The 12299-nt window shown below is 47.8% G+C and overlaps 2 protein-coding genes across 3 annotated transcripts; one reads left to right on the plus strand and one right to left on the minus strand.

Annotated features, from left to right (window-relative positions):
- Positions 1-802: 802 nt before the first annotated feature.
- LOC101771903 (peroxidase 1) lies at positions 803-2902 on the minus strand. Its single transcript, XM_004970159.4, has 4 exons — positions 2433-2902; positions 2029-2214; positions 1743-1908; positions 803-1610 (listed from the first exon to the last, which is right to left on the minus strand). Exons 1-4 carry the CDS (start codon positions 2688-2690, stop codon positions 1189-1191), a joined length of 1032 nt encoding a protein of 343 aa, XP_004970216.1. The 5' UTR covers positions 2691-2902; the 3' UTR covers positions 803-1188.
- Positions 2903-5236: 2334 nt separating this feature from the next.
- Positions 5237-9828, plus strand: LOC101772312. Of its 2 annotated transcripts, XR_002677869.1 has the most exons (5): positions 5237-5798; positions 5900-5972; positions 7751-7907; positions 9044-9271; positions 9496-9828. XR_002677869.1 is itself a non-coding variant. In XM_004970160.3 (4 exons), exons 1-4 carry the CDS (start codon positions 5697-5699, stop codon positions 9575-9577), a joined length of 414 nt encoding a protein of 137 aa, XP_004970217.1. In that variant the 5' UTR covers positions 5237-5696; the 3' UTR covers positions 9578-9828. The 2 variants fall into 2 exon arrangements, 1 of the variants encoding a protein (XP_004970217.1); XM_004970160.3 differs by lacking the exon at positions 9044-9271.
- Positions 9829-12299: the final 2471 nt, after the last annotated feature.

Here is a 12299-nt window from a genome sequence, read left to right on the forward strand (position 1 = left end):
ACAATTTTTCACCATTAGGTTCATAATTTTGGAATTTAACCTCTTACTATTCAATAATTATCTTGTCAAAGTCAATATGATATTCAACATTTCTAACTATTTCTTTTCCATGTCTCAACATTTCTAAAACTTACTATTATCCTATGTTTATTATTAACAGGTACTCGAGTACTTCACGAGGAGATGATTCATTTTACGGTGGTTGATGTTTCTTAGTTGAGGATCGAATAGTCCATGAGTTACTTAGTTCATTATTACTGCTTTTTCTAAAATTTGTGTAATAACAAATTCGTTCTCACTCGTGTTTTTGGTTGGACGTATCATGCCGATGGTACATAAAAATTATATATTAGTATACAGACCACTGTATATTAATATTATGTATCATGTTTTGTTACTTCAAACTTTAACTTGCAAGTCCCTGCTTGTTAGTATCCCATTTCAAACCACATGCCCAGCAAAAAATATTAAAGTTCTCACTTATCTACAGTGCGTGAAAAAAGTCAAAGGCGCGCAACAGTTAGCTGAGAATCAGAAGCGCGCACGAAAAAAAAGACAAAGGCGCCAGCAGTGAATTGGAGGTGCATGCCGAAAAAAGTCTAACTGGCGTGAAAAAAACAAAGGCGCGCTAAAAAGTCATAGGCGCGTGCGGGGAACTGGCTAGAACGGAATATAGGTCATACGCTTAAATATTTTTCGGTAGACATATAGGATGCCCCGTCTTTATTTGCGCAGTTCATTCAGCAGAACAGAACCAGAGCAAATTGTTCAAACTTCGAAAGTCTGCTAAAAAAATATTTGAGGGAAATAAAAGGAACATCAGCTGCCATATTTACCTGGTCAATGGTCATCGTGTGAACGAGCAATAAAACAAGTCTCCACACACCTCAGCAAACAGTGTGAAGAACAAAAACAGCTGACTTTTTTACATCCTAAGTACAATTAATTTCTTTTTCGGCGGCAAGAATAATGCATAGTTCCGCATCATGGCGACGTCAATTCTCTAACCACCCCAACCCCAACGAATAGGATACCGCAAGTGCATCCTGGTTGGTTGGCTCCCATGCTGCCGTCGCCACGTGACGATGCATCCACCACTTGCACGTCGTCGCAGGACCAGCTCACGGCCCACCAACCAACCAATCGCTAGCCTAGCCTCCTCTACCTTGGCTTCGCTTCGCTTCGCTTCTAGTCAACGTACGAGGTGCAGGTCTTCCTGATCTCTCCGTTATCGCCCGTGAGCACCTCGAGCCTGCCCATGTTGGTCATGGCGACCGCGTAGTCGTCGAAGAACTCGTCGGGCGACGCCGCGGCGGCCATCCGCTCCACGTACGTCCTGGTCCACCGGTCGTCCATGAGCGCCTTGTCGGAGAGGAACAGGCTCGTGTTGCTGAGCACGTCGCGGTAGTAGCCCAGGTCGAAGTCGTAGGGGGTGGTGGAGTCCATGTACACCGGGGTGGTGTCGTTCTCGCGCCCGGCCTCGCACGCCTCCCGCAGCCCCGCCGCGAACGTCTTGTTCAGCGACGGGTCCTGCACCCCTCTCCCGCTGTAGTTGTAGAGGCGGTCCGACGCGAACGACGAGCACTGCGCACTCCCGATCGTGTGGCTCCCTGCGGGTTGATGACGATCGGGAAGGATTATTGGGCAATCGGTTGTTGGTTGGAAGCTTTGCTTGCACTTCCAAATTCCAATGGAAGCTAGCTAGTTCATTGATTTTTTGTGGGTAGTATAATTTATGCTACCTGATAGGACGACGAGGTCCTTCCAGCCCAAGCCCTTGACGCTGAAGTATGTCTTGAGGTCGACGATGTTGGAGAAGGGCGGCGGGAGGTCGTTGTCGGCGTCGGACTTGGCCGACACCTTGCCGTCCCGGCGCCCGGTCTCCACGGCGTAGCGCGGCCCGTTGCTCTGCAGAAATGGGGAACAGCCGCCGCTTGTCAACGTGGATCAGAGGAAAGCGATGAACACCACGATGATCGAGCATTCGAGCTCGCTCACGAATGCATTTGACCAATGGATGGCGCTTACCAGGTACACGGCGTCCCGGGCCGCCAAGGCGATGATGTCCGCGCACGACACGGTGAGCGGGCACGCCTCCTCCACCTTGGCCTTGATCCGTTCGACCTCCTCGTAGCCGCGGAGGCCGTAGCTCGGGACGGCGTCCTGCTCCCCCTTCTTGCTCCGCGACTCGAGCATGATCGACGCGTCGCAACCCTGAAGGCAAAATCATCCAGGAAAGCCGCGTCACCAACCGCCACGGCGACGCACCAATCACTCGTGTTTCTCATTTCGTGCACGCGACGGGACACGCACACGCAGAACACGGACACGAGGAGCACGGAGCACGAGCGGATGAACCTTTTTTTTTTTTTTGAAACGTAACGAGCGGATGAACTGAAGCTAGAGAAATTGAAGAAGCGCAACGAACGCACCCTGACGAGGCAGTCGTGGAACATGAACCGCAGCAGCGCGGGGCCGAGGGTCCTGTCCTTGGCGACGATGGCGCGCATCTCGGCGAGGACCAGATCCTCCACCTCCGGGCACGACGCGTTGTAGAACCCGACGGCGAGCCCGGCGACCGGGAGCCCCGGCAGCGCGCTCACCGCGGCGGGGGCGGGGTCCGCGAGGCCCGCCCGGGAGCTCGCGGCGACGACCACCACCACCAGCAGCAGCGGCAGCCCCAATGCCATCGGCAACGGAAGCCGCCGAGCCACCGGGATTACTGAATTATCAAGTCGTCGCCGGCGCGGCGTTGCTTAGGACTCACGAAAGCAGCTCGGCAAGCGTTGAAACCATCTCGATCGCGCGATCGGTGGAGAAGGCGAAGACGAATTGGGCGCCGAGCTGGGTAGAACTGGACGACACAAGTAGTAGTAGTAATATAAAATTGCCGGGATCCGCCAGCTCCCGCAAATAAAACCCCGGGCGCGGGGCATAAAGAATTGATGACAAGTCTCCGCTGAAAGCGAGGCGGCGAGCCAGTAGTGGTAGGTGGGTCGGCCCTCGCTTTCGGGGATCTCAGAATACGCGAGTTGGTTAAAATTCGATCGAGCCGGAGCGATGGAAGTCATGGTGGAACGCGGAGAGGGAAGTGGAAAAGCGCGGCAGCCATTTCACACGGGATCGGCAGGAGGGGGGCAGGCGGCGGCGACGGGCCCGGCCTGGCCGTCGTGGCTTTCTGTGGCTGCCAACGGATTCCTTTAGCCGACTAGCAGAGCCTTGTCTGCGTTTACATTATAAATAGTTTGTCCTGGCTGTCTGTCCATCAGAGGCCGGAACACTCGATACGAAGGCTGGACTAGTGGAATGTACCTGATGATAAGCACCAAAGACTTGGGGCAGGGGCGGATCCAGAACGGGACTGCGTCCCGGGCTGAGCTGTTGAATCACATCTAAAATAGTCTAATTTTGTCTCCTAAGTTTCATTTTGTTAGGCTAAACAACACATAGGTTAAAGGGACTCCATGATCTCGCCCCGGGCTGCAGCCCGGGCAGCCCGGGCCCTGGATCCGCCCCTGACTTGGGGTACTTCTCGCTAAAAAATAGTATTTTCCTCTGACAATAAATCAGCCGTTTCGACTTTTCAGCCGGCTTATAAGCTGAAGCGAACAGGCCAAGTAACCGCGAGGGGAGGAGCAGCGCAGCCTTGAGCCCATCTTGGTTTGGCCGCGGAGCTGAGTGCTCTGCTGACCAAGAAATGGTTAACGCACGAGCCCTGCCTACACCGGAACAGAGGAGACCAAGAAACGTTTCTTGGTGAGCTAGCCTACCAGCCGGAGGATCTCTGGCTACGCATACCGTGCCTATTCAAGGTCAAAGTATTTGCGCTTGACAGGATGGAATTGTAAAACTGGACAGATCACAGATGTGCCAAGTGCAGACTCCTAAACTAAAGCATGTCGTCGACTAAATCATACTCTTACCGATTGTCATTGGAATCGTATATTCCGTGTCATGTGTCCAACCACCCCTGTTTGGCTTTAAAAAAAAATACCCACCCATGTTTGTCGCCGGCTGACCGCCTACCGTGCAAGCCGAGAAGGAACACGGGATGACGATGCTACTACTGCTAAGTGATAGGCCTGCGCGCCTGATGATGGGTCGAGCAAGGGACCCAGATGAGCTGCACCGCCTCAGTACAAAGTAGAAACGGAGTAAGGATGCATCTTCATTGTTCACCCAAGTTTATCACTTCTGCACACGATTTTAGTCCAGTTGACTATTTGTCGTTATCTTAGTAGTTGCTAATTGGCCAACAAAACTAACCTCACTATAACTCTCCGAACATATAAACTATCACGTTGGTTAGAGAAAAGTAAAAAGGCAAAATGGCCCTATACACATCAATAAATTAGCCACGAAAAATTAACCAAGTATATAAATATATTTATTTCTCCGTTACCTACCATGCCATTTTTCTATTATTATCCAACTCTAATATAATAGTTGCATGATTTGATATCTTATTAATTTCTTTCAAGGGATGGAAATAGTTGCATAAATACAGATATCGCATCACTTTTGGTCTCAAATATTTGGATCTGGATGTCCTTCCGTTTATTTACGGGCCGATAAATGTTACTCTCGACTGATTTACGGGCCCCTCCCTTCAAAACTGGAGCCATCATCCACTAGACCCTCGAAATCGGTTCCGCACATGATGGGCCTACTAGGCCGTCACCCAGCCCGTTTGGTTATCTCAACCATTGGGCTTCGAAGTAGAGGCACAAGACTTTCTTTGCGCGAAATTGGATCGACGACAGAGGCCGGACTTCTTTTATAGGTTCGAGAGGTTTCAGAATTCCATTTGCCTTTCCTTCTCTTTTACTCTTTTATTTTGCTACTAGCAAAGAAAAAAAATGCGATGTAGACGTAGTAGAGAGATTACTGAATAAAAAAAATACGTGGGAAAATTATTGCTCAATAAAAAAAATCCGAACCAGCAGTCTATAACTGCCAGAAAAAGCCCAATTTTGCGGAGAACACTCCAGATATCAACACTACCCGCCAGAAAAATACCGTTTATAATCACAACAATTCTGTTCAAACATTTTAGAGCTGGCAATTTTGATTGATGGATGGATAAAGAGTGCACGAACCCTTTCCTGACCGGCGCCTTTGCTTAAACCAAAAGCGACAGCTCACATGTTTATCCCTTTTCCCAGACGTGAGTTGTATTTTTCGGCGTCTTTTTTAATTTCTGCAACAGAGACCTGATTTTTCCTTCCCCGCCCGCCCGCCCGCCACGACGTGTCTCCCGCGCCGCGCCCCTTTCCGGTGAGCGGCCGCCCTCCGCTTTCCCTCCCTCCAGTAGTCCAGCCTCCACCCCCCCTGCGCGGTTGTTCGGTCGCCATTAACTCGCACGCTGCCAAAAGCCACGGAGCCTTCATCCCTCGGCTGCGGCCTGCGGCTCCTCCCCCCTTCTCTCCCGCGTCAGCGAGGCTCCGCCGCAGCCATCTATCTCGTCCCCGGCGTGCGGCGGTTACAGTGTCCCGTTCTCGCCCCTGCCCTCCGTGCTCGCGGAAGACCAAGCAGCACGGGTCAAGAGCCGCGACCGGTTCAAGTCAAGGCGGCGACTCGGACTCGACTCCTCCACGCGGTGCCTGCTGCCTTCCGGCGTCCGCCACCGGTGATGTTCCTCGCTGCGTTATCTGGTTGCTACTGAGACTCGCCGAGCAGAGGGGGAACTAGCATCCATGGACCTCGCCCGACGGGAGGCCGACCGGGGCGCCGCTCCGGAGTTCGTGGCGCTCGACATCCGCGGCGAGGCGGAGTCGCCGGGGTCGGAGCCGGACCTGGTACGCCTCGTTTGGATAGAATTTACTTCGCTTATTACAATCGCTTCGTGTTGTCGCCGTTTCTGATTTCGCTGTTGCGGATGATTCTGGTTTTGGGGAAGATGATGGAGCCCTCATTCGCCGCTAAGGGGTTCGAGCGGGAGCGGAGCGGAGACGCCAATTCTTCTTCCACCGGTCAGCGCGTTCATCCTCCCTGCTTGCTCTGCCATCTGCTCTGAATCCTGTGACCACTTCTAATCTCGAGCTCTTTAAAAAGGAAATTCCGCAAGTTGTTTGCCCGTTTAAGTTTGGTAGTATTAGATACTTTATGCATCAATAATACTGTTTGGGTATCTAAATTCGCGGATTGCATCACGCGATGTAGATTGTAGATGAGGAGTCCACGCACGGGTTTGGCAGGACCAGGACTTCTCATCAAATGCCGGCCGCCCGGCCCTAATTAGTGTGTCATGTCAGATGCCTTGCGTGGGATAGCTGCATTCTCATCAATCCTTGCTCCTTGGAAATGGACGTTAGTGTTACCCGCCGCCTACCCTGTTTGAATACTAGCGGTTAAACTTTAGCCCCTGTCACATCGGATGTTTGATACTACTTAAGAGTATTAAATATAAGCTAATTATAAAACTAATTGCACAGATGGAGGCTAATTTGCGAGACGAATCTATTAAGCCTAATTAGTCCATACAGTAACCATTTGCTAACGATGGATTAAATAGGCTTAATAGATTCGTCTCGCGAATTAGCCTAGGACTTTTGCAATTAATTTTATAATTAGCTCATATTTAATCTTTTTAATTAGCATCCGAACATTCGATGCGATAAGGACTAAACTTTAGCCTGATGATCCGCCCTCAATGGATCATGAAACGTGGCAGACCCGACGGGCCATGCTCCGTCCAATCGGTCATATCCTTTTGCTACAGTCTGCACGGAAATCTATTAGGGCACCAGCAATGTATAGGTGCACCCCTGGTTCTAAGGTGGGACCCAGTAATTATTTGATGTCACATGTTGTATTAGCTCCAATGTATAGAATCAGGTTGAATCTATGAATATGGGACCCGTAGCCCTCCATCTCCCTCTTCTCTCTCCTATTTTCCCTATATTATATTGCATGGGACCTGGTTCTATGTATGGAACCTGGTTCCATATAGAATCAGCTTCACAGTGTATAGGACCTAGTTCCATAAGAGAGAAAAAATATAGGACCAGCTAAGAACCACACATTGGAGAGGGCCTTACCACTATTATGAGTTGTGCCTCAAGATCCATTGCTCAAGATTGCGCCTCTTATGAGTTGTTTCCCCCCAAATAAAGTTCCGTGTGAGTTTTGGAGACAAGACATAACGTGTTTCCAGGTAGGTGTAGATAGTGAATTAAGTGTGGCTGGTCTTTGAAAACTTTGATCTCTGATATTTGGAAGAATGTTTGGACTTGATGTACAGAAGTGTGAATAAATAATTATAAAATAAAAAGAAATTCTTTCTCATTATTTTGTTTTATATTTGTTGCAAAAATGGTAATAGCTAGTGTGCATGGGAAATCAAGCCGTACAACAGGAAGGGAGGGCGCACTAAGGGGGTGTTTGGGAACACCCTGTTAAAGTTTAACACATGTCACATCGGATATTTGATGCTAATTAGGAATATTAAACATAGGCTAATTACAAAACTAATTGCACGGATGGAGTATAATTCGCGAGACGAATCTATTAAGCCTAATTAGTTCATGATTTGACAATGTGGTGCTACAGTAACCATTTGCTAATGATGGATTAATTAGGCTTAATAGATTCGTCTCGCGAATTAGCACAGGGTTCTGCAATTAGTTTTATAATTAGCTTATGTTTAGTCCTCCTAATTAGTATCCGAACATCCGATGTGACACTGTTAAAGTTTAGCACCTCGTATCCAAACACCCCCTAAGTTCATCAAAGCTTTTTCTATGCACAGGTGTGGCGGGTGTGCATGAGAAGCAGGCGGTGCCGGTGCACGTAGATGGCAGCCCGAGGGACCAGTACCTCCCCTCAACACCAAAGCGCCGCCGTGCGAGCCGGCGTGTTCCTGGATGGCGTGATCCCAGGAAAATCCTCTTCGCCTTCGCAGCATTGTAAGTAACCAGCAACCCCTCCTCCATTCCTCTGTCTCTGTGGTCCGGTTCCATACATGCCATACGTTTTCTTTCATCGCCAGGCTTAATTCTTCCAGTCATCTGCAAGCAACATGATTAAGGTACCAAAAGGGTCCCTTTCAGTGTCAATTAGGTGCATTGCATTCTGTTGCCTTGTGTGTGTCACGACCAGCAGTTAGGAACCTTGTTGCTGTCTTCTTTTCCTTTGATGAAAAGCTCTCAATAGATTGCTGTTTAATATAGCCCCATCAATTAGAATATGGTTGTTCCATCTGGCTATATGTGCAGGATGGATTTTGTCGGTGTAAACTGTACACATTTAAGGAATTTTGTCCAACTTTCATTCCTTAGATTTGTCAGTTTTCAATTTGTACCGGACGGCTGGTCGCAACCGAAAATTCTAGATGCAACTCTGATCTGGACACAATTATATAGGAGCTGTCTGCTAGTAAGTACAACATAATTCACATAAATTCAGTACAACGAACCGTTTTTTCCTTTTTGCAAAAACGCTAATGTAAGAATTAGTCCCCAACTGTACCATTGCATTGCCTGTTGTTTTATGAATGCTGTATGTCCAGTTTCTGTTAAGTTTCAGGTTAATGTACTGCGACTTTGTCAAGTGAATTCTAGTTGCAATTGTCCAGCCTCAAAAGTCATTGAATGAAACCAGAAATGCTTTGCTACAGTAGGCCCATCAGGCCTTATTCTGGTTAGATGAAGGTGTTTGGATCCCGGAGTTAAAATTTAGTCCATGTCACATCGAATATTCGGAGGCTAATTTGAAGGACTAAATATGAGTTAATTATAAAACTAATTACACAGATGGAGGCTAAACGGTGAGACGAATCTATTAAGTCTAATTAATCTATCATTAGCAAATGGTTACTGTATCAACACATTGTCAAATCATAGACTAATTAGGTTTAATAGATTCGTCTCACCGTTTAGTCTCCATCTGTGCAATGGATTTTGTAAATAGTATATGTTTAATACTCCTAATTAGTATCTAAACATTCGATGTGACAGGGATTAAAGTTTAACTCGGGATCCAAACACCCCCGAAGAACGGTGGGTCTGAAACTCTGAATCTGTCCTTTTCTTATTTTTTTTAGGCTTGCAGAGTTGTGCAGCCATAACTCTTTGTTGTGGTCGCCAACTTGGCATTCTCATTGGAGAGTGGCAGGGCGAACATTCAGTACACAGTGCCATAAATTGACTGCAACTAAAGGATTTCTGAAAGTCTGGAACAATGATTAATCAGGGTGTAATAAAGAAAACTCAAATGATGCTAACAACCAAATATTTGAAGATAATCAAGAGTTGTACAACCATATCTATAGGTATTGTTTATTTTTATGAGCTTATTGAGTTATCTCCACGCAGTTGCTGTTTGTGACTACTCTATGGAGCATACTGTACCATTTACTCGTTTGGGCATATTAGTTACGCCGTAGAGATATGTGAAACCTTGACTTATTGTTGATAGTGCCTAGTTTACAGAGGTACCAAACTGTTTCCTGCGTTGCCATATTTACTTTTAGTGGCATGTACTTTTAATTTACAGGTCCAGCGTGGGCACGTTGATACTGCTCTACTTTACGCTCTCCATGGGGAAGATGACAGGAGGTCAAGCTGACGACCAGTGAGGCAGCGATAAACTGATACCATTGCTTTTGCCTTGCTTGCCATCGCATTACTAATGTTTGTACAGAAGAAATTGAGAAATGGGTGGATGCTAATGTAGAAAGCCATACATCAGTGTGGATACCAGCATGATTTGAGACGTTTGTACATAGGGACAGGAAAGGTTTTACAGATAAAGTTTTTAAGGGAAGAGCCTTTTTTTTCTTTGAGCGTTGAACAGCTCTTACTTGAATGTTTGGATCCCCAGACTAAATTTTAGCCCCTGTTTGAACACTAATTAGGAGTATTAAACATAGACTAATTACAAAACTAATTTCACAACCCCTACGCTAAATCGCGAGACGAATCCATTAAGCCTAATTAGTCTATGATTTGATAATATGGTGCTACAGTAAACATTCGCTAATGATGGATTAATTAGGTTTAATAGATTCGTCTCGCGATTTAGCCTAGGGGTTCTGCAATTAGTTTTGTAATTAGCTCATGTTTAGTTCTCCTAATTAGCATCCGAATATCCGATGTGACACGGACTAAATTTTAGCTCCAGGATCCAAACACCCCCTAAATATGTCGTTTTGAGATGCCCAGCTGCCAGCTGAATGCCTGAATCAATGCCTGTTTGTTCTCGGTATACAGTATTGAAGTGCGGCAGGGGTGATTGTTTTTTTATGAAAGCAAGCTGCATTATGCATAAACATGGCCAATGAGTTTTCTTTTTCCCTTTTCTTTTGAGGGCATCTGTGTCAATTAGTTTTCTGCGCGGTACACATGGAACCAGCAATTTGGCTGTCTCTGGACTAGCTTTGGACCTGTGGCAACAAAAGATGAAGTGCGCTGTTTGATCTTCGAAGATGCTAGTAGCCGCACCCGTAGCATTTCCATCTGTCATATTCAAACTAGAACTAGGCAATTTGTGTAGGTGCATCAGTGCATGTACCTCGTGGGTATTTTTTTTCTAGAAGCGTCTGGAATCCGGATGCATGGCACGTCAGGTGGCAGAAAATTTCCAAGGCGAGGTGGCAACTGACAAGGGCCTTTCCTGGGCAAGATCATTTGATCTCGCAGAAACCTTTTGTGTCAAGAATATTTCTGATGTAACATTTGATCTTTAACCTAATCCTCTGTACTGTAGTGGGGAACATGTACGAGCTCTGAACCTTACCGGTTGCAGTTCAGTTTCAGTGCCTGGCTGGAGGGTGGAGGGCCGAGTTGTTTATGCGACGCGCGCTCAACGCGTCCTATTTTTATGGGCGACATCATGCATGCCAACCCTACGGAACAGAGTGCAGTACACCATCCGTTGACACCCTAATTTAATTTCCTGTTTCTAAATCATCTGTCAGGCGTGTGACCATCATCAGATCACCACCGGAAGCTGACGATGTGGCCTACTGGCCTCAGCCCCTGAGAAATCCGGTTGGTACCAGCGGTGCTGCGTGCGAGACTGCAAGAGCCCGTCGCGATCACACCGGCGACTAGGAGCCAAACCCCCGGTTGGTCCGCCCGTCGTGTTCTCATCTCCGTTTGGATGCAGGCGAGCGTAATTGTCACCGTTTTCCGCGTCGCCATTTCTGCAGCGAAACAACAACGACGTCTGGATATTGGTTTTGTCAGGTTCACATCGCACGCACTGTACGCCGCTCGATCAGCATTTTCGCTGGAAGGAAATAAACCATCAAAAAGAAAAAAATGAATTATGTTTTTTTATCTAAGCTATAGGTGAAGCTCCTACCTAATTTTTTATAATTTTTTTCCAGACCTGTTTTTAATTCGTTTCCATGCGAAGTCAAACCCGAATTTGCTAAGTGCTACTCAAGTGTTCTAAGCACTAGGTTAGAAACGCTTTCAACAAATGAATTATGTTGATAGCAACATCGTAACCCGTACTCGCGTATTTCAATAGTGTACCACGCCCAGCACGCGATCTCAGTCGGCATCAACCCGATTTAGCATGCCAGTTCTGCAGATCTTCTCTAACGACCTTTTTAAAGAGTAACGCGATCACATTTACAGTTTTCTTTTGTCGTCTCTTCTCATGCCTCCAAAGTTGACTCGATGGATTTGCTTTACACAAACTTATCCTCTCTCTTTTTTTTAAAAAAAATATAGATAATAGTAAGTTTATGCTCTATATCAAGGATACCCGGTAAGAGATCCAAAGCAACCAGACGTAAAAAGTCAAAGCCCAACCGCAAGAAGCGTACTGGAGGCGGTCCAGATGATGCCGCGGTCCACCTCCCGACCTCCCCTTGATCGGGGAACCAAGGGCCATAACCTCTCGATCCGGCTAGATCGGGGGTAGGGCTCGCAAGGGCCCACAGTGCCCTACCTTAGTACTGTATCGGTGGCATTAGATGTTGGGCGTGGCCTCCCTGATCGCCCCGCGCTAGGGGTGTGACCTGGTGGAGGGAGCCGACCTTTAATCAGGGGGTCCGAGGGTGAGGCTACACCCTTCAGACCGTCCAGGACGGCCTGTAAGACGAGGCCACACACGGTCGTACGCGCCCCGACGTCATCATCGCCTTCGCCGCCAGGGTGACCCATCAAGGTCAAGGCCATGCCACCGCACCAGGCCCGGTACGGTCCCGCAGGCAAGGCGGGACCCAGCGACAGACGTTACGGCGAGAAGCGGTCGTGAGCACATAAAAGAGGTCGGGGAAAGCCAGGGTGAGCGACATGCCCCGTCCAGGCCACTAACCAAGAACTGCCCACTCATCAACCATA

The sequence above is a fragment of the Setaria italica genome, chromosome V (genome assembly GCF_000263155.2).
Source record: "Setaria italica strain Yugu1 chromosome V, Setaria_italica_v2.0, whole genome shotgun sequence".
NCBI classification, from domain to species: Eukaryota; Viridiplantae; Streptophyta; class Magnoliopsida; order Poales; family Poaceae; genus Setaria; species Setaria italica.

Bases quoted from the DNA above. Each gene is read 5' to 3' on its own strand.
- LOC101771903 (XM_004970159.4), bottom strand. From the start codon at position 2,690: ATGGCATTGGGGCTGCCGCTGCTGCTGGTGGTGGTGGTCGTCGCCGCG. The intron at 2,215-2,432 runs GTGCGTTCGTTG...TTTTGCCTTCAG, and splicing joins TCCACGACTGCCTCGTCAGG to GGTTGCGACGCGTCGATCAT. The intron at 1,909-2,028 runs GTAAGCGCCATC...CCATTTCTGCAG, and splicing joins CCCGGGACGCCGTGTACCTG to AGCAACGGGCCGCGCTACGC.
- LOC101772312 (XM_004970160.3), top strand. From the start codon at position 5,697: ATGGACCTCGCCCGACGGGAGGCCGACCGGGGCGCCGCTCCGGAGTTC. The intron at 5,973-7,750 runs GTCAGCGCGTTC...TTCTATGCACAG, and splicing joins CGCCAATTCTTCTTCCACCG to GTGTGGCGGGTGTGCATGAG. The intron at 7,908-9,495 runs GTAAGTAACCAG...TTTAATTTACAG, and splicing joins CTCTTCGCCTTCGCAGCATT to GTCCAGCGTGGGCACGTTGA.